At 38.9% G+C, this 20,662-nt stretch overlaps 2 protein-coding genes across 8 annotated transcripts in view; both read left to right on the top strand.

Moving 5' to 3' along the window:
* Window positions 1-2,200: 2,200 nt before the first annotated feature.
* Window positions 2,201-9,123, top strand: tmem44 (transmembrane protein 44). 2 transcript variants are annotated; one of them, XM_063013290.1, is made up of 9 exons: window positions 2,201-2,428; window positions 2,531-2,654; window positions 2,735-2,825; window positions 3,896-4,062; window positions 4,652-4,738; window positions 4,897-5,067; window positions 5,701-5,928; window positions 6,029-6,172; window positions 8,974-9,123. In XM_063013290.1, the coding sequence occupies exons 1-9, from the start codon at window positions 2,295-2,297 to the stop codon at window positions 9,073-9,075; spliced, it is 1,248 nt and encodes a 415-aa protein (XP_062869360.1). In that variant the 5' UTR covers window positions 2,201-2,294; the 3' UTR covers window positions 9,076-9,123. The 2 variants fall into 2 exon arrangements, with proteins under 2 accessions (XP_062869360.1, XP_062869358.1); XM_063013288.1 differs by lacking the exon at window positions 8,974-9,123 and adding an exon at window positions 8,399-8,699.
* A 3,473-nt stretch (window positions 9,124-12,596) lies between these two features.
* Window positions 12,597-20,662, top strand: part of atp13a3 (ATPase 13A3) — a 47,851-nt gene continuing 39,785 nt past the window's right edge. For 2 of the 6 annotated variants that reach the window (XM_063012471.1, XM_063012470.1), the window contains exon 1: window positions 12,602-12,748. The gene's annotated coding sequence lies outside the window, so the exon portion shown is untranslated. Of the gene's footprint in view, window positions 12,749-20,662 lie in introns of all 6 variants that reach the window. The other 4 variants (XM_063012474.1, XM_063012472.1, XM_063012468.1 and 1 more) reach the window with 3 other exon arrangements.

The raw sequence follows: 20,662 nt of genomic DNA, 5'->3' as shown, positions 1-20,662 counted from the left end.
GACCTAGAATGTACTTGACGATGCATAGTAATAATAGCAGGTTAACATTGTTGTGCAGTTGGTGGACTACACAGCAAAATCAATTCTTGTCAGGGATCTGGGTTTCATGATTGACTCCCATCAGTTTAAATTTAAGTTAAGCAGAGATTCGTGTGCTTGTAATGACCTCAAAAGTGACATTAAAACAACAAATGAAACCATCAGATGGAACCATAGATTAAATGGTGCTCAGCTGGGGCAGTGGTCTAATGCGCTTGCAGTTGGTTGTGTCCAAGGGACCAGGGGGTTGGATGAGTGTGCCCCTTCATGTCCATGCAACAGCAATCTCTACTGTTTTAACCTCAAACCATACATTAAATTAATAGATTTATACTCTGATAAGCCAAAATATTATAACAATAGGAATATCTCCCACACAGGAATATATTTATGTTGGGCTGATGGAAATCAGGACTTATAAATGCCAAAGGTCATGAATTCTATGGTACCTTGTAGAGATGCATGAGTACCGATACTAGTATCGGGTATTAGCCCGATACCGCGCTCATTAACTCGTACTCGTACTCGCAAACGAGGCTCCGATACTAAACATCCGATACCTTGTGCCTAGTGCACGTTGCTGCGTTAACGCAGGGATTTTCAACCCGGGGGGTGTGAGTGCCTGACCGGGGGCGTGACATTACTTCTAAAACTAAAGCAATTCATTTTTCACCCACGGGAGACAGATTGAATTATTCTCACTGACCATGCTCACACGCACGTTTAATGTTATTTAGTTCCGTTTAAAAAAAAAAACCCTTCAAAATAGAGCTAACAGTGAAGATAAACCGGTTACAAAAGCAGCGACCGCTGTTATAGGACGTGTTTGTGTTCAATACTCTGTTCACAGTGTCGATACAAGTGATTCAGGAGTCGACTCATTTTCAGCGCAGCTTAAGTTTCTTTTCTCAGTCATCTCTCCGTGTTTACTGTTATAATGAATGTTGCGGTTGTAAATAAACACCAAATACTACAGAACATTCTGTGTGACTCGCTTACATTATAAAGCTCAGGCTTAATTATACTGGTTATTACCACAGAGCGGGAGCCGACTCAGAGTCGTTTACGATTTACCGAGGTGAACCACGAATGTATGCGCTGATAGAATCGGCTCAGATGGGATCGGACTGTATTATCTTTTTAAAGTAAATATTTCAATCAGCAGAATCGCATCGCATGTATGATGTGCACAACGTTAATTACGTGCGTTTATTAATGAACGTTAACGTTAGCTTGTCAGAAGCTTTCTCAATGATGTCTGTGCGGTGTTTTTTTTTTTTACAATTAGTGATGGCAACCCAAGCAACTGTTCCACTGCACTATTTTACACTATAAACTACACTATTCCATAATGCTCCAGATTGCATCATTCTAAATAGGTATCGGTATCGGTATCGGCGAGTACAAAAATACATGTACTTGTACTCGTACTCGGTTGAGAAAAAATGGTATCGATGCATCTCTAGTACCTTGTATAGATCAACAGTATAGGGTGAATGTGTTACAGCAAGGCATCGAAACCTTTTGTTTATTGGGCTGTGTAGTTGCAGGCCATAGTGCCCATGCTTAGTCCTGTCTACCATTGTATGCACCTTGCCAACATTGAAATATATGAGCACTGGAAGACAGTCTACACGCAAGACGAATCCTGTTTTCTCCATGAGAAAAAAAAACGGTCATGTGTATATTGTTTATTTACTAAAGAGATGGCACCAAGATGCACTGTACAGGGTGTCACTAAAGTCTGGACACACAGGTAAAATGCATATTTTCAATACATTTCAATACATTTTTCATATTCAATGTGTTTTCCACTATTTGTGATGCAATATGTGTGTGTGTTTTAGTAAACATATAGTTAGTGATATTTCCTATGTGTCCAGACTTTAGGGACGATTTTAGGATGATTCACCCCATAACATACAGATGTTAAAGAACTTGCTGGTGTGATACCAGATACCACAGGACTTCTTTAGAGGTGTTTTTATGACACTTCACTTGAAAAGTTGTAGGATGACTTTAAAACAGCAGGAAAATTTACTTTAAATTCTATAATTTACATTACTTTGTCGGACGGACATTGTAAGTAAAACCTGCTTTGAATCAGTGTTGATTTGACGAATCGATTCTTTTTTGAGAAACGATTCCGAATCCCAACACGTTTGAAACTGATGTGTGTTTGTCGTCTGCATGGAGTTGTACCAGTCCTTGAACATTTTCCTCTTCCAAATTAACAAAAATACTGCGTGAAAATAATGGATAAGTTATTCGACCGTTTTCTACACTGGTGGGACGAAGTTACAGGATGTTTTTACTTTCAGGAGAGCAAATGTATATCCACAGCAGTCGGTTTCTCGTCGATGTTATTTCTGTTACTGTCGTACTTGGTGTAAGTACCACTAGAACTGATCAAATGGTAAAAATAGTCATGTTTATTAAGCTTATAAAGTTGACTTGAAGTTGTCTCAATATTTATGCCTATCCTTTGCAGGTTGTTTTGCGGGAGTTGGAAATTCAAAGATACCCTCAGTATTACTGTGTGTGTGTTGTATTCTCTAATTGGAAATGTGTGTAACGTAGCTGGAGCTTTTCTATCAAATCAATCCTTTCTTCAGGTAATAACGAGATAAACGAGCCAATTTACCCAAAGAACATGTTATTTTAATCTCATTCTTAACATTCATTTTGATTCCAGCTTATTATGGCTGCATTTATGACAACGTTGGATTTTGTGCACCTGCTGTCCATCACTGTAGTAATGTGTTGGTGGAGCAACTCCAAAACTGGTAAAACAGATTCACAATACATGTCTATAAAGTGTGTGTGTGTGTGTGTGTGTGTGTGTGTGTGTGTGTGTGTGTGTGTGTGTGTGTGTGTGTGTGTGTGTGTGCGTGTGCGTGTGCGTGTGCGTGTGCGTGTGCGTGTGCGTGTGCGTGTGCGTGTGCGTGTGCGTGTGCGCGTGCGCGTGCGTGCGCATGTGCATAAACAGATCTCTTTATTAGGAACACCATACTAACACTGGGTATGCCCCCTGCTCTTAAACAGCCACAATTCCTTATAGCATATTTGTAGGCTAAAAAGACCCTTGTTTCTTTCAGAAGGCTTTGAAACGTAAATAATTAGATATTTTGCTTCATGTTTACTCAGTTGCACCACACAACTGCTGCAAATGTCAACTGCACTTTCAAATCTGTTGACTGTGGAAGCCAGTGAAGTATACTGAACTCATTGTCATGTTCATGTTTATATTACTAGTTTGGAAAGACTTGCAAAATGCTGTGATATCATACTGTAAAAAGCTTTTGTAAGATTGCCAAATTATAGTAAATTGGGACCATTAAGGGATGCATGTGGTCAGCAACAAAACCCAGATATGCTGTGGCATTCATATCATGCCCAGTTGGTACTAGAGCGCCCAGTATGTAAGAAAACATTCCACACATTTTGCAGCAGTTTTCAGATTTAACCAACATTCAGCTGTCCAATTTCTGTAAGTCTGTTTCTAATGTAGTCTTAGTGATTTATATTTATATTTAAAATGTGCACCTATATGGAGCCCATACCAGATGAAGTAGGTGTAGCTAATAAACTGGTAACAATATACTTTCTCATATCAATAATTTTTAAGTATAGAGTGGAAATCATTGCATTAAACTCTAAATAATCATGCTTGCATCTATTAATGGAAATGAACTAATGATTCAAAATTATTTAATAAATAAATGCTAAATATTTTTGGTTAATTGATATATTTGGAATTTAATCAAGAAACCAGTTTTAGCTGTAATATACAAAACCTCAACATTCTAATCACAGTTTACAGTTACTCTTTTTTAATTATCTTGTATGTTTTAAGGGAAAAAAGCAAGAATGATAAGCAAAAGAAGAAGACAGAACCTCCCGGCTGTGTGTCTGCTGTTCGGAGTGGGAGGATGTGTTTACCTTAATGGACGCATGAACCACACTCACCCCATCACCCAAGGCTTTTCAACCAACAGGAAACTACTAAATGTCATTGTGCATGTGCGTTAGCTGCACCTTTTCTATCACCTAATGTGGGTTTAATTAAAGCTTGTTCATTATGCTTTTCAGTAGTGGAATTAAACTTTTAAACAATTTACCCTATGACAGGAAACCAGCTTTAATATAACTTTGCTTCCCTGCTGCTGCTATAATAGTCTCCACTTTTCAGGGATGTTTGTTAACCATGTTTTGAAAAATGACTGCAGGGATTTTGCTTCCAGTCAGCAACAAGATCATTACTGAGGTTGGGAAGTACTTGGGGTTTTAGTTTGCCTCAATTAGTTTTGGACCAAAGTGTACAAACCCTGTCACAACTGACCTAAAATTGTGCATGGTGAAACAGAAACAAGACCCCCCAGTTAGAACTGAAATTCTGACTACTGTCCTTGACTGACACAAACAACATCAGTGTCCCAATTTATCAGTAGAGTGAAAACTTTGTTTGCAGGAAAATGGTTCTGGAATAAGATGTAAGATGTAGTGTGATTTGCATTGTTAGTGTTATACCATATTGCCCAGCTCTAGGCATTGCACATTTATTCCGTGCTTTAATTATTATCTAAACAGACACGTTTGTCTTTGAAAATAGGACAATATAGAGCTGATTGGATATGTGCTTGGTCTTCTGTACTTTGTGATCAGCTGGACATCCAGGTTTCCTTTTTTCCTCAAAGCTGTGAGTAACCTTTAAGAACATGTTCAGTTCATTAAGTTACCTTTATCTTCCAATACTATTTTCATATCTTGTGTGCTTAGAAAACGTTTCAGCTGTGCACTAGATATGCATTCAAATTTACACTTGGTTTGAATACATGTATGGCTTGTCATTTGCAGAATAGAGGAGAAATGAGTGACCCAGCACATGTGTCTTCAAGGGTTTTAAGTGCTTTGGCTGGAGCTCTTTATGCCTCTGCCATATTGCTCTATGACCCACTGGTGGAGTCTATTGTTAAGGCCTTGCCGTGGATTCTCTCAGGAGCCAGTGCTGCACTTCTGGACATTGCTGTATCCTTTAAATGTGCACTGGTCAATATTTTTGTTGTTTTGAATATGAAAGCTGAAATGAAAATATTTGAACAACTGAAGGAAAGTTGGCTGAGATAACAGAGCCTGGAAAACAAAGGCCTGGGCCTGACTCGTCATTGTGTTTACATCCATTCTGATAGTCACAATGTAGACAGGATCCCAAGGGCATTACATTCCTTAAATCAAATATGAGATACTCGCATGTTCAATGACTAGCTTTCCTGGAACTAGGAGTAAAGGTGTACATTGTACATTCTTCTTGTATTAGTGTGCAGTATTCTTTTTTTAATATTTCATTAAATTTACTACTTTTAGTTTAGGTTTGTTAGATTTGCATGTTGATTTTAGTGCAGTTTGTTTGTGATGACTGTCTTCAGATGTGTAATCTCATTATACATCACAAACACCATGATGATCAGTGTTCATTTGGAAAGAATTATAGAGCTTCTGTATGCATATGCATACATATATGACATCTCAAATTTGTAATCTTCTTATGACAGAAGCCCAGGGTAGTAATATGTCCACTGTATCTGTTTAATGAAGAATACTCCATAAAATGACAGCAGAATAAACCAATGCTTAAATGCTCCTTAAACTTTGACATTTTAGATTGTGCTCCTCTCATGTTGCAGAATCCGGTATAAGCATCAGTCTGTTAGGCCACTGGGCTTAGATACTGAGTCACTTTTAACTAGATCCAATAGTATTACTTCTAATCAGCATCACAGTTCCAGAGATAAAACTGTCAGGAGGCATCTTTCATCACGAAAGAGCAGCTCACCGAAAATGACAGAGATGGGACGTTACATCGATGTTAATGTTCAGCCTGTTCGAAAGGTCTGTATTTTGTTTTTATATTGCTTATTTTCTAAATAGGAAATGCCACAGCAGGTTTTTAAATATAATTTAGCAATAGGACATTTTTTTTTTATTCTAGGTGTGTCTAAAGGAGGTTACCATCACTCGGGAGGGTTTAGCAGAGGACCAGCCTTTAAAAAGATGTGTGAAGGTGGTGAGGGTGGATGAGTGTTATTCATCCGGCAGCGCTACAGATTCATCCTGTCTCAGCTCTGAACTAGAGGTTAGCAGTTTCTGTTTTTTACCAGATCTACTGTTGATAAACAGAGAGACCATCCGAGATTTTAGGAATATTTCCCAATTGTGTCTTTTTTTAAGAAATCATTGACCTCCTTAGTTTGAAAATATACGTAGAATATAGATCAGTAAGTAAAAAGAATAATACATTTTGTTTAAACATTGGAAGGTGTAAATCTGCCTTTCAATATATATTTAAAAAGCCGTTATTATTTTTTCAGACTAATATTGTCACTTATGGTCAAAGATTCAGATGATGTTCCATGTAACTTGGCTGTGCCTAGGACCAGTGAGGAAACTGCACTAAAATAATTATCTTGACTAATCTATTCTGTTCTAAAATAGAATTGTAGATCCCCAAATATTACATTATTGTCCAGCAGGTGGCGCTAAAGTGTTTGAAACTGAAGAGGCCAGATATTTGTTCCTAAATTAATGCTTAATCCTGAAACCTGGAGCCCACCCAGAAACACTGGGCACATTGCAGAAATACACGCTGGACAAGGTGACGGTTGATTGCGTTCTTGTGCTTTCTCGTTACACCTAGAGGTATTTTAGATGGGAATTAATCAGAAAGATGTGTGCACATGCAGTAAAGACGAGTCCAAATGCTCTCGGACAGTAACTGGAGATAAGTATCCTTAACCCTCAGGACGCTGATATTGTTTGGGACACCCACTATATCTGCTGTGTCACTGTGCCAGCAACTATTGAGGATCTTTATCTATATGTGTATTATTAGGTGTCTACTGCATTTGATAAAAAACAAAAAACAAAAACATTTTTTTTCTTTCTTTCTTCTTTTCTGTATTGTTGTACCTTAAAAACAAGGACATACTTGATCAGTAACACATTCCCGGTGGTGGTGATTACATCTAGTACCTCCACCTTGGGTGCCTGTTGACACTCTGCACTATTTACTCAAAATTGTGCATTTGAATGCAACAGGAAATCCTTGTTTGAGTGCCATGTGCTGTGGTGTGACAGGCATTTCTTGGCCCTTACTATAGAGCTTAAGGTAGCCAGGCTATTGAGGTGGTCATTTAATCAAAATCAGGCAAATCCAAAACAATTGAACTTTGTTTTATTGACTAAACAGGAAAAGCTAACTATGTGAACCTTTCTAAAAGACTTCGGACTGTGGCATAGATAACGGTCCAGTGTTTAATGTTCTCACTGTGTACTTGGCAGAGCTCTCAGTTTCTCCTTTAACAATAAACTTGGGGTTGACCTGACGGGCTTTTTGTTTTCTCATCAGACACGTGCTTAGGGAGAGCGGTGTTCCATAAACATTTGTTAACTTTTATTGCATAAGTGCTCTTAATGTTTTGTACACGTTGTATGGCTACCCACCAAATCACAGCTATTTTCCATTGGAAAAACAGCTGCTGCTTGCACAACCCCTGATCAGATCAAGGACAGCCAAATCACCACACGCTCCCTCCGACACGTGTTCAGTCTAGGGTCGCTTCTTATGACCTGGGTTCCCACACAGAGCTGTGTACTGAGAGCCACACTGGGCTCTATGTGACAAATCAATTGCATAGGTGCTTGGACCAGTCCCAGGGATCGCATATCACAGTGGGAAAAGGCCCCATCTGACCTTCCCTCTATCAAGACATGGCCAGTTGTGTTTGTGTTGATGGCTGGACATGTCAGTGACCCTGCTGAGATTGGAGTTCAAACACTCCACAGTGGTGTGCTAGTGCATTAAACCCCTGCATGTGAGGTTTTTTAATGTACATTTATCCATACACAAAACATTGTCACTGGGATTTTACAAACAGAAAAGGTGCAGATATTAACTTATTTATTCATATGTTCTACACTTTCCTACCCTCCTACAGCATGGTTTGGTAATGGAAAAGGTAGCTTGAAGATAATCCACTCAGATATAGAAAAGTTTGCTAAACTTTAAAAAGGTTACTATAAGTAAAGTTCTAACCAAGGTCCCCACAGTCTTCATTTGCTAAAATGGTCTGATATGATACCCTTCATAGCCCTTGCAGCTTTAACATCCTCTCTGTGAAATGTTTTTCAAGATTTTGGAGTGTATTTGTGTAAACTTGGGCATGTAGGCCTGTCTTGCAACTGACATTCCAATTCATTCCAAAGAACTCCATAAATCTTAATAACCTAAGCGGATACTAGAACTAATATACTGGTCCATAAATGTCCTTGAATGCCCATGTCCATGTTCATGTTCATGCAGTGGGATTTTGAAGAGGCCAGTCCACAGTGGAGTGCACAGAATGGAGAGCCGCACAGTGTAAAGATGTTTCCTCTGCAAGACTGGGTGGTAGGTCAAAGGTCAAAGTCCGACACCAGTTCAAGTTCTTGTTTCTGCAACAGAGCTGATCTGGAGGAGACGACAGCATCTGCATCAACTGACACTAACCTGGATTGTTTAGATTCGGTTAAAGCATTTTGATTTGACACTTAACATGCATTTTTGTAATATTTATTACATTGATGTATTTAATATGTTTAATAAATGATGAGAATGTGTATAATTAATGACTTTGTATTTTAATCATTAACAATATGAAAAATAATTCTCTCACCTTTTCTATTTCACTTTCAATTCCAGATACAGTATTTAGCATATACATGGTTGATAAATCAAAGGATAAACCAATATAAAGTGTCTTACAGAGTTGATGGTGCTATGGTGGTGCAGCGGCCTATTACGCTACCCCACAACTGCTGACATTCAACTTGGAATGAGATCCAAAGCAGTGCTATGGGGCATCTTCACTGACCTGATTTGCTATGTCTCCATGTTAGTGCGGGATGGCCAAAACCTCTTCAATGGAAAGGTGCCCTGTCTGGAGTTTCCCTGCCTTGCACATAGTGTTTCCTAATGGAACCGGACCTGCTACGACCTGACCATGATAAAGCAGTTGATGAAAATAAAATGAATAATCTTTTTTAAAATGTTGTGTTTCCTTAGGTTGTCCATAAAAAGTGACATGCAAAAACAAAACAAAAATCAGGAATAAAAGTGTTTCAATGTTTGTCATAGACAAAAAACAGTCACAAGTGTATGTTAATTTTTAGGAACAATTTTACTACTTTCCTGTAAGTCACATGGATTATAGTCACCCTGCACATGCCACCACTGATTAATGGGATAAGACTGAAGCTAAAACACAGGTTTTTAAGCCAAAACATAGACAAATGGAGGGAGGTGTCACATAAATGTCCTAATAAAAACAAGATTGCCCTTTCACAGGCCTGATAGTTCGTCGGGTCTTTTCCTGTATTTTGATAGTTGAACAGTTTTATCTAAGCTACACTAAAAAGGGACAAACATCTCTGATAAGACCCAGACCAGACGGCCAGATTTTTTTTCGCATTCTAACTGGTGTTCCGCTTGGGCCATTCTTGTCCGGTGACTTAGTGGCATAGCTTTATTGTGCCTGAGTCAGTCTTGTATTACTGATGAGTAATAAGGAGACTTCCTCAAAAGCCTGATAGTGGAACAATGTCGCGATTAAATGTTGTCCAACACATTCCACTCCCTTTGTGGCAGCACACTGGTGACACCTGTATCATGTGACGGATAAGGCACTGAACTGAAAAGCGTTCTCTACCTTTCTAACCTAGATACTGCATATAATAAATTATTAATGTCTACAACCAGTTCATTACATAATATAGTATTAAATAGAATAGAATGTCTTTATTTGTCATATATACATATACAGTATCTGTACAATTCTTTCTTTGCATATCCTAGCTTGTTTGGAAACTGGGGACAGAGCACAGGGTCAGCTATTGTACAGCACCCCTGGAGCAGAGAGGGTTAAAGGCCTTGCTCAAGTGCCCAACAGTGGCTGTATGGCAGAGCTGGGATTCAAACTCTCAACCTTTCAGTTGATAGCCCAAAGCTCTATCCACTAGGCTACCACTGTTGGTTCATACATAAGAGTCTTGAGGTGATGTAGCATATCGTCAATGACTAGATTATATACATAAAGAAATTATATATTATTTGTAGATGGGAATATACACGGCGCACTTAAGGTGCAACTGTACCTATCTGGCATGTACATTATTTGATTTCTTTATAAGCTACACCTACCATTCAGATTAATTTTGTGAGTATAGTTACTGACTGTAGTTGCTTGTTTAGTTCACTTTGGCACCCCCAAACCCCAATTATCAATTGAACTGACTCAGATGTTTGGATGGTGGACCATTATCAGCTGCAGTGGCACTAACATGATAATGGCATGTAAGGTGTGTGTTATACTGGCATGAGTGTATCAGGTGCAGCAGTGTTGTTTGGATTGTAAATGCTGTTTAAACTCACTGTCCTCTTTAACAGTGTTGCTACATATGTGTTTATTGGGTGTTTATGAATCTCAGCAACACTGTGTGTATAACAGCAAAGCTAGCTGGTATTTTGAGGCGCTTACTATAACAGTAAGAGGGTGGCATAAAACTGTCAGTTGAACTGACCCAGATGTTTGGGTGGTGGACCATTATTAATTGCAGTGACTCTAACATGATAATGACATGTAAGCATGGCTGGATTACTGACCGGGTCAGTGGGGCCAGCGCCCAGGGGCCCTTGAGGGCAGGGGGCCCCGGGGGGGCCCTGGCCCAAAACATTTTGCGATGCCTATCAAAATTTATGATACAATATATTTTTATTTCCGAGGGTCCTCCATTTTAAGGATCCTCTGACTATTAGGGACTTTGACCGCAGGGCCTCTTGGGGGCCCTAGCCATGCTTTTGGGGGCCCTAGCCATGCTTTTGGGCCCTAGCCATGCTTTTGGGGGCCCTAGCCATGCTTTTGGGCCCCTTATGAAAATGGATGAGGCGTTGTGGCACTGCTCTGACTTCGACTTCTGGCTATTAGGGGTCCTAGGAAAGAGGGGGGCATATTTTTAGAGGGCCCTGGTTATGAGAGCCCCTACCAGGGGGCCCTAGAGAAGAGCAGGGCATACCATTAGAGGGCCCTTGATCACGAGGGCCCCTGCTATGGGGCCCTTGAGTTCCATAGAAGTCGTTTACCATGGCTCCTTGACTTTCTAGGGACCTACAAATTGCCAGGCAAGCTACCATCTTTCATAACAGACGTTTTGTTGCAAATATGCGATTCAGGCCCTTACTTAATGTTTCTGAATTTGTATTGTTTCAAAATTATTATGTTCAATTTCTCTTAAGCGCAGAGACAAATTAATTTAGCAATTTTGCAATTATTTAAATTTAAGACAAGCAATTTCAAGCAGTTTGAATGCATACACACACTTAACTGAGCTATTTGATGTTCTTTTCATGCCTGACAATATGTCTAACAGTGAGCTCACTTTAAAGGCTAACTCACTCGCTGCAGCATATCCTTCAGATCTGAACATGAGCCTGGCAGATGAATTGATACAATACAAATCATTCATAACAGAAAAAGAAAAATGTCCTAGTACAATGCTCAAAACCATGATAAATTTGAATTTACAGTCAACCTTTCCAAATGTCTACATAGCACTTAGACTTTTTTTGACTGTGCCTATCACAAATTGTGAAGGGGAGCGTTCATTCTCCAAACTGGCTGGTATTAAGAATGAACTCAGGATTAGGATGCGCCAAAACCGCCTGAACTCACTGTCACTTCTGGCCATTGAATCAGATTTGGTCAGACAGCTTAATTTTGATGAATTAGTGGATGACTTTGCAAGAAAGAAGAGTAGAAAGAAACTTATATAAAATAGATTCTTGTTAGGGATAGTTATTGACAGGTTGTTTAATGTATTAATTTATTTATGTTTTTGGAGGGGGGGGGGCCCTGGGCAACTCTTTGCCCAGGGGCCCAGACTATCCTTAATCCGTCCTTGCATGTAAGTGTGTGTTATATTGGCATGTGTGTATCAGGTGCAGCAGTGTTGTTGGAATTTTAAATGCTGTTTAAACTTACTGTCCTTTTTAACAGTGTTGTTACTTATGAGTTTATTGGGTGTTTATAAATGCGTATAACAGCAAAGCTAGCTGATATTTCGGTGCTTGCCATCACAGTAAGAGGGTGGCATAAAACTGTCAATTGAACTGACCCAGATGTTTGGGTGGTGGATCATTATCAACTGCAGTGGCACTAACATGATAATGACATGTAAGTGTGTTATATTGGCATGTGTGTATCAGGTGCAGCAGTGTTGTTGGGATTTTAAATGCTGTTTAAACGTACGGTCCTCGTTAATAGTGTTGTAATGTGTTTATTGGGTGTTTATGAATGTGTGTGTATAACAGCAAAGCTAGCTGGTATTTCGGCGCCTACCATCACAGTAAGGGGGTGGCATGAAACGTCCCCATTTAGGCGGTTGTGAATGATCTCATTTCCCGTGCGTCACTTCCACTGTGTTCCAAGCCAGTTTAGGGCAGTCAAAGCCATACGGTGTGTCTTGTCAAAACACGCTGCATCTGCACACCATCACATTTAGCTTCTCCTGGAGCTCACAGCGGATATTTCTGTTTTGTTTAGCCGCGGTGGTGACTCCGTGAACAACATTAACTCATTCATCATGGCTCGGAGGTGATCTTCGGCTCAGGTGGTGCTGGGTATGTGTTTGTCTTTGCTACACATGTGTGCGAGGGACTCATGGCCAAGCCGCATCCTACTGTACTAGTTAGTATTGTCAAATAGTACGCAAATGATTTAGGTAAATGAACGTAACGGACTACTTTATCATACTAACTAGTATGGTAGAATGCACGTAGGCTTAACCGGTGTCTTTAGCTACGTTAATTGATATAAATGTTTTATTAATTTATCTGTAACCCCCAAATCAAACAATTACACTTTGTATAGTATGAACGTATTGAATTATTTTTAAAAATGTGCTTATTGTTTCTCTTATATCCGGGTCCTTTCTGTGTGGAGTTTGCATGTTCTCCCCGTGTTTGTGTGGGTTTCCTCCGGGAGCACTGGTTTCCTTCCACAGTCCAAAGACGTGCAGTCAGGCCAGTTGGAGCTACTAATGGAGTGTGTGTGTGTGTGTGTGTGTGTGTGTGTGTGTGTGTGTGTGTGTGTGTGTGTGTGTGTGTGTGTGTGTGTGCCCTACAATTAAGGTGTTTTCTACCTTTCTCTGGATGAGTTAAACCTATCATGACCCTGACCAGTATAAATCAGTGATAAAACAGAAAATGTGTGAATAAAAATTACATTTTTAAATGTGTATTTTTGGCCATATAGTGTAACATTTATTTTAACTAGAATGAATTGGGCAGCACGGTGGCTCGGTGGGTAGCACTGTCGCCTCACAGCAAGAAGGTCCTGGGTTCGATCCCCAGGTGGGGCGGTCCGGGTCCTTTCTGTGTGGAGTTTGCGTGTTCTCCCCGTGGCTGTCTCCGGGAGATCCGGTTTCCTCCCACAGTCCAAAGCCATGCAGTCAGGTTAATTGGAGATACAAAGATGTCCATGGCTGTGTTTGACAATGAATCTTGTGTAATGAGGAACTACCGTTTCAGTCATGAATGTAACCAAATTGTGTAAAAACGGTTGCTGCCCTTCTTGCTGGTTTTATCTACCTCGCTTGTACTTCCCCCCACATATTTAATCATTTTAGAACAATACCTTCACCAAGGACGATAGATAACTCATTTAAAATCGCATACTTTGCTTTGCCGCCATCTGAAACCACTGTGCTAGTCGAACATAGCTGCTTTTTGCCCAGCTCCAGGTAGCCAGGCTAGATCTCAGGTCATATACTGAGGTCATGACTCAGGTCATACACAGGGGCAGTGATAGCTCAGTGGTTAAGGTACTGGTACTAGTAATCAAAAGGTTGCCGGTTCAAACCCCACCATCGCCAAGTTGCCACTGTTGGGTCCCTGAGCAAGGCCCTTAACCCTTAAAATTGTGTTCAGTCATAATTGTAAGTCGCTTTGGATAAAAAAGCTTCTGCTAAATGCCGAAAATGTAAATGTAAAATATACTTAGTATGCAGCCATATGGAAATACTTGTGTAAAACATACTGTACTAACATACAGTACTTCTTAGTACAGTAGAATGCAATATCATTTCTGAACCTTGTGTCGTTGTGGCGTGTTTCTCAATCCTGTAATATCTGTAGTATATTAGACAAGACATTTTACTGCTCTTACTCACCGGTTATGGTTCGTAAGTGCAGACGTTGTTAAGCAGAAAGAAAAGTTAGATTTTAATAAAAGTTAGACATAATATGGGTCATTTATACTGGTAGTTTTGTTTTGGCATGACTGGTGCAAGCTAGGCTGCTGGTACACTCTTATTGCCAGTGGCAAATTATTTTTGCAAGACATAGTTGCAGTAAACTACAAACCATTTCATATGTTGTGAAAGACCGGTATTGGAGCTGTCAAATACCTTACCATTCCATTTTAAAGCGTATAATCACATAATGATGAAAAAATAGCTGTTAAAAATATAAAGATGGGTAAACTTATTTGTGTGACTGTTCCTCTGTAAAATATTAAAATACATTCAGATTTTATTCAGGTATGAATGCAGTAACTGCCAGTAGATGAACTAACATTAAAGTTTATAAGGTGGTTAAAACGTACTTTTCTAAGCAATGAAAAGCGTGTTTGTGCAAATTTGGGTTGTGCTTGTATCTGTAACTGATTATGAAATTTCCTGGTGTTTACTATCCCAGTGAAGCAAATTACCTAAAGTGTGACGACTCTCTTTGTAAACACACTTTATAGTCTAGCAACTGTTTAAAGTACAATAAGGATCTGTTAGCTTTGGCTTTGTTATACTGCCTCATTAATTTACTTACCTCCTTAAATAAAGCAAGAACATAGGTACAGAGATTAAGATAAGCTGTTGGCTTCATTATAAGTAATGGGTACTCATAGGTACAACACAAACTAGTGTTTAAATTTAAGTTTTACTAAGTCTTGTGTGTGTGGGATTCATGTATATCACATTGCATGTACTGGGTCATTCATATGTTAAAGGATGTTTAATTGCTGTGTAAAGCCTGCTGTGTAATGCATAGGATGTGGCTTTAGATGAAACACTATTTTTTTAGACATGTGGGTCATATTTGAAGCATGACATGTTCAGACTGCAAGAAGCTCAAACCCTGGCCCAGTTTAAGCTTCCTGGCTGAGGCAGTCAGGTCATGGTGTAATAGCTGCTGGTACTTGGGGTCCAAGAAGTGGTACACACTTATCCAGTACAAGTTAGAAGTACTACAGCCTCACATTACATATCCTGTGTTAGTGGGGATGAGGTTCTTGTAGGTCATCATTCATGTTGATGTTGAATTACTTATCATATTTTGAATACACTTGTGTTGTCAGGGAGAGATTTAATATACAGACTAGGAATATTGACAACCGACCCTCATTAGTCGTTGGATATCCGATAACCGACAAGCATATATCGTCTCATCTAAATATAAAGCTCATCAGAGAGTTTCAGATGAACAAGCGACTCAGGCTTTGTTGTTTAAAAATAATGTAATCCAGCACACGTGGCAGTAATGTAGAACAGTAAGATTAACACTGTGAGCAAAACCAATTCAGCACTCAGCATGTGGATTGTAAACGCAACTATTAAATAAAGGCGCTAACTAAACAGACTAATAAAAAAATAGAAATGCAGTTGGTATATTAAAGATTTAATAACATTAGTGTAATTACTTACAACAAAGCCAGATATGAAATATGCAAATCATTTTTTTGAAAAAACAAAAAACACACACAAAACATTACACATAGGTCCACAAGTGCTCAGTTTAACATGCAGTCAGACGCCACAAACGGCTTCAACGTGTATAACTTCTTGTGTAATAGTTCCAGGGTTCATTATCTTAACAATATAAATGCATCAAAAAGTTTTCCTGTTCAGATTAGCATTACATCAGCAGTTGGAAATGAATTTGAATGACCGCATTAATCGAACAATGACCTCTTTGTTGGTTTTCAGATAACCAGTTAGTCATTGACATCCTAAATACAGACTGAATCTCTACTATTTGATTAGCACGTTTGGTTGATGTTTGTAATGAACTGTTAATTACAGACTTTACATTTTTAAATGTTAAGCTGGCTTTGCTTACAGTAGTTGTGCTTATCCTAGTGTTTACATTACTGCTGAGTTCACTTAGTTACAGGCTGGTTTTGTAATTATATTTTATATAAACATAATTATATGACCTTTATGATGGGCTTTATATTTTGATTGGATGCTAAATGTTGGTTATTGGTTAACCGCAGACTAACGATAATCAATTACCAGTTTAAAGAAACTGGTAAGATTTTAATTTCTAGGTACTTGTATGCCTGATTCTCTTAACATGTCTTTGGTGTTTGTTACCAAAAATGCTTTGTTTTGGTCCCATCTAACTACAGAATGTGGTTTCAGTAACGTCTTTCAAACTGTAGGCACTTGTATTTGCTGGTAGTTTACTGTGCCTGCGGTCAGTATAGACATTCCTAACATCACCAGTTACACAGATTTTTTTAAATGAATCTTTTTTTTTCAGTTTGTAATTATTAATATGAGGGAACTGTTTTGTTTTTGTAATGAATGTTAAAATGATAAGCAGTAAGGATTATTTTATACAGCCTATTTCATTCTTGTATTCACTCAATGCTGATGTTTGTGGAGTGGACTGGAGGTTCATGTGAACATGCCAAACTAGTGACTATATCAGCATTGGCCAATTCATGTCTTTGAGTCATCTCATGAAGCTTCTTAAATGGGGTGTTGGTGGTGCTTGCAGAAAAACTGAACTCACTATGAACCTAACTATGAAATTATGATCTCCTGTCTGCCTGAGTCAGCATGAGTATGTGTGTGTCACCTGTGTCTATCACTAAGTAATGGGATGTGTGTTTGTGTTTGTATAAATCTGCAACACAGGTTCCATATGCACCCTGTACACATACTGACAGCAATTGTTTCCCATTCCTGTTTGAACTGTAAGTTTCATGAGTTTACTAAACATGCATCATCGTTTTTCAGGTGGTAGTTGCAACTATTAGAACATTTTTGTTTTTCCTGGCGGTGATGCTGCCAGCTTGGATTACACCTCAGAGAATGTTTTGAATGTTCTGAGAAGAGTGGCATGTTGTAATCATAAATCACTTTAAACAATTAACAGTAGTCGTGGATGTCTGGCAAAATCCATCCTATTGCAGCTGACTACAGAATTAAAAGCATGTGCAAATAGTAATCACGTCATTAGATGTGTATTTACTTAGCTTTAAAGTTTGATGCTGGCCAAGGCCTTCTGATCCTTCTGCTTTGATATATGTAGACAACTTGAGTCCTAAAATCACCATGGAAGTGTGTCCTGAGTGCTTTGATGCAATGCCCAGCTTATTTTTTTTGCAGACTGCTTCTAAGACTATTGCTTATGACAGAAGGTCTGCCAATGTTGGTTTGTAACAGGGGTGTGAAATGTCCTGACATGGTGCAAGTCCCTCAAGCAAGTCAGGAGTGTTTGCCTCAAGCAACCAAGACTGAGGGTGTCTTTTTTGGTCTCTCAAATGTGGTTTACTACCAACAAGCCAAAGATAAACCAGTAGAAATGTGATAGAGTGTCTCATTAAAAATAGCAACAAACATACATGTAACAAATTTGACAGTACAGTGTGAACTGAGAGCTTCCAGATAAAGCTAGTTCCAGATAAAAACATGTAGTGCTTTGTGTCTTCCTAATGAAGTAGTGTAACATTGTTATACCTTCACTTTATGGTTAAATTCCTTAATGAATATAAAAATTTGCCCTCCTAGTTCTAAGGGCCCCCAGTTAAACCAGCCTTTGTCTCTGCTTGCTGCATGCCACCACTACACTACCCAGACCCATCACTACTGCTTCCATGCCATGGAAATGATCCACAGGTTCAATAAATCCATTCATATTATATCAGATACATTTCTTTATGTTCTAATCAGTGCTTGCCTGTTTCATCAAGGTACACACGACAAATGGTCCATAGTTTGGTATTAATAACACTTTTGATTCACTAGATGGACTAGCCCCCAATTAAAATGGCATTTTATGTGTGGCATGGATTTTTACAAGGTCTTGGAGACCATTTTTCAGCTGCATGTTCATTGTGTTAAATCTCCTGTTGTACCCAAAGGTGCTTCTTCAGATTCCTATCTGGTGACTGGAGAGGCCATTAAAGTACGCTAAGCTCATTGTTATTCATGGAAAAAGTTAAAATGACTTGTGCTTTGTGACATGTTGCATTGTAATGCTGGAACTAACTTTCAAAGATGGATAAAAAAAGCATGTGGCTTTTAAACCATGCCTGATTGGTAGATCAGATTGGTGACAGTTTCCTGTGAATGATTTCTGAGCAGTGTAGGATTATAGAGAATGTGTAAATCTAGTAAGCCATTATCTTATAACCACCTGTCAGGTTCACATTTTATACCTGCCTTATGTAATTATGTAATTTATTATTATCATTTTACATTATATTATCATATATAATATCTATCATTATAGCTTGGATCTTTCTATAGCTTATATCTTGTATCTTTGTGGTAAGACACACCTTTAGAAGCATTTTTGGAAAGTTGGCAGTACATGGAATAGGAAGGTTTGAAGACTTTGTGTGGTCAATCTGCGGTCGGTTCTTCTTGGCTGTAGTTTCCACGCTGCTGCTAATCCAAGAGCGTGTGGCCTGACTTAGGACGGCAGTTTCTTTTCCATTTGATCTTTTTGTACGCGGTGTTTCTTTTATAATAGACACGCCTCTGTGATACTAGGAAATACCTTCACTATTTTCATTTCACAATAAATCCAGGCATGATTTCGTTCCTTCAGGTCGATGCCACCGTCATGCCCACCAGCTATGAAAAGTTGTGTGGTCTGAAAGTAAAAGATTCAGGGACTAGAGGATTTTATCATGCTCTATACTGTAGCATGGAACACACCTATTAACGGTTGGACTGTTTCGTTTCTCGCTGGGTTTTCCTCCCCTGCTTTTTTACAAGCCTAAAAAATGTGGGCTGACTGCCAAAGTGCTAGTTCTGATACACAACAGAATCCAATAGCCGTGGGTTTGAATGTGTACAGTCAGAATAGCTGTGAAGGTTTTCAGTGGTCCAGCTGAATGTCTCGTAGCAGCCTGTGCATAAAGCAACTTGGAAAGATTATTAAGAGATCATTGTATCAAAATGTTAACTGTTCTTAACCATAAACCTAATAGAGGTGGAAAATACTTTCTTCAAGAACAGACTTGTTTACAGTGTGAAGTCTGACAGATAGAAATATAGTATATGTACAGGATTAACCCTTGTGTGGTGTTTATAGTTTTGTTACTCAGCCAATGTTCGCAGGTCTGGTGGACCCACCTCATTATTGGGTTTTTAAATCAATACAGCCATAACTTATTTAACATACAAAAGATCAGATGTTTACAAGCAGTAAAGACAGCATATTTGGTTAACATTTACTATTCTCCTATGTTGGAACACATTTTTAAACAACCATCCGTTTGTTGTGATAAAATATAAAAAAGGAGAAATCACTATCAAAATATAGCTGGAAAAACGTGTTTACTTTGAACAAATCGGCGGCACGGTGGCTAAGTGAGTAGCACTGTCGCCTCACAGCAAGAAGGTCCTGGGTTCGATCCCCAGGTGGGGCGGTCCGGGTCCTTTCTGTGTGGAGTTTGCATGTTCTTCCCGTGGCTGTGTGGGTTTCCTCCGGGAGCTCCGGTTTCCTCCCACAGTCCAAAGACATGCGAGTGAGGTGAATTGGAGACACTAAATTTTCCATGACTGTGTTCGATATAACCTTGTGAACTGATGAATCTTGTGTAATTAGTAACTACCGTTCCTGTCATGAATGTAACCAAAGTGTAAAACATGACGTTAAAATCTCACTTGCTGTGAGGCGACAAATCGAGATGAAACAACCTTAAGAAATGTAAAACATTTGTCAGTCTAAGAAACACCAGCCTGAACAGATACAGTATCTATATCAGTCTACACATCAGTCCCATTGAACACATGAGGGTCAGCTTTACTGTGTGTGTGTGTGTGTGTGTGTGTGTGTGTCCTTAATGAAGTAAAACTATATTTAATCTTTACCAACCAAACTAGTTTTTGTTACTTTGTTACTTTTATACTCACAGAAAGTATAAGATAAAGAAATACTAATAAAATGGCATTGATTTAATTATTTATTTTCTAAACAAAGACTCTTTATAGGTCCATTTGAATCCATTGATAAATGAAAAGGAAGAGGAAGGAAGTTCTCACTTGTCCTTTCAACTTTTGTGAAGATTTTTATCAGTGGTTGCGCAACATTTTATCTGTAAATGTCAGTTAAGTGAGAATTGCCGCCAGCGTGGCCGTGTGTGTGCAGCTTGTTATGCAACATTTGCAATATTCCTGCCATGGTGAATATAATACAGTAGATTAAAAATGTACTGCATGTAAAACTTCTTTATTAGAATTAACAGAATATAAAGTATTAAAACTAATATCTGCACTGCATCCGATGATCATTCAT

The sequence above is a fragment of the Trichomycterus rosablanca genome, chromosome 17 (assembly GCF_030014385.1).
Source record: "Trichomycterus rosablanca isolate fTriRos1 chromosome 17, fTriRos1.hap1, whole genome shotgun sequence".
Lineage (NCBI taxonomy): Eukaryota > Metazoa > Chordata > Actinopteri > Siluriformes > Trichomycteridae > Trichomycterus > Trichomycterus rosablanca.
Note: the sequence above shows the minus strand (reverse complement) of the source record. Positions and strands in the feature narration are given on the sequence as shown.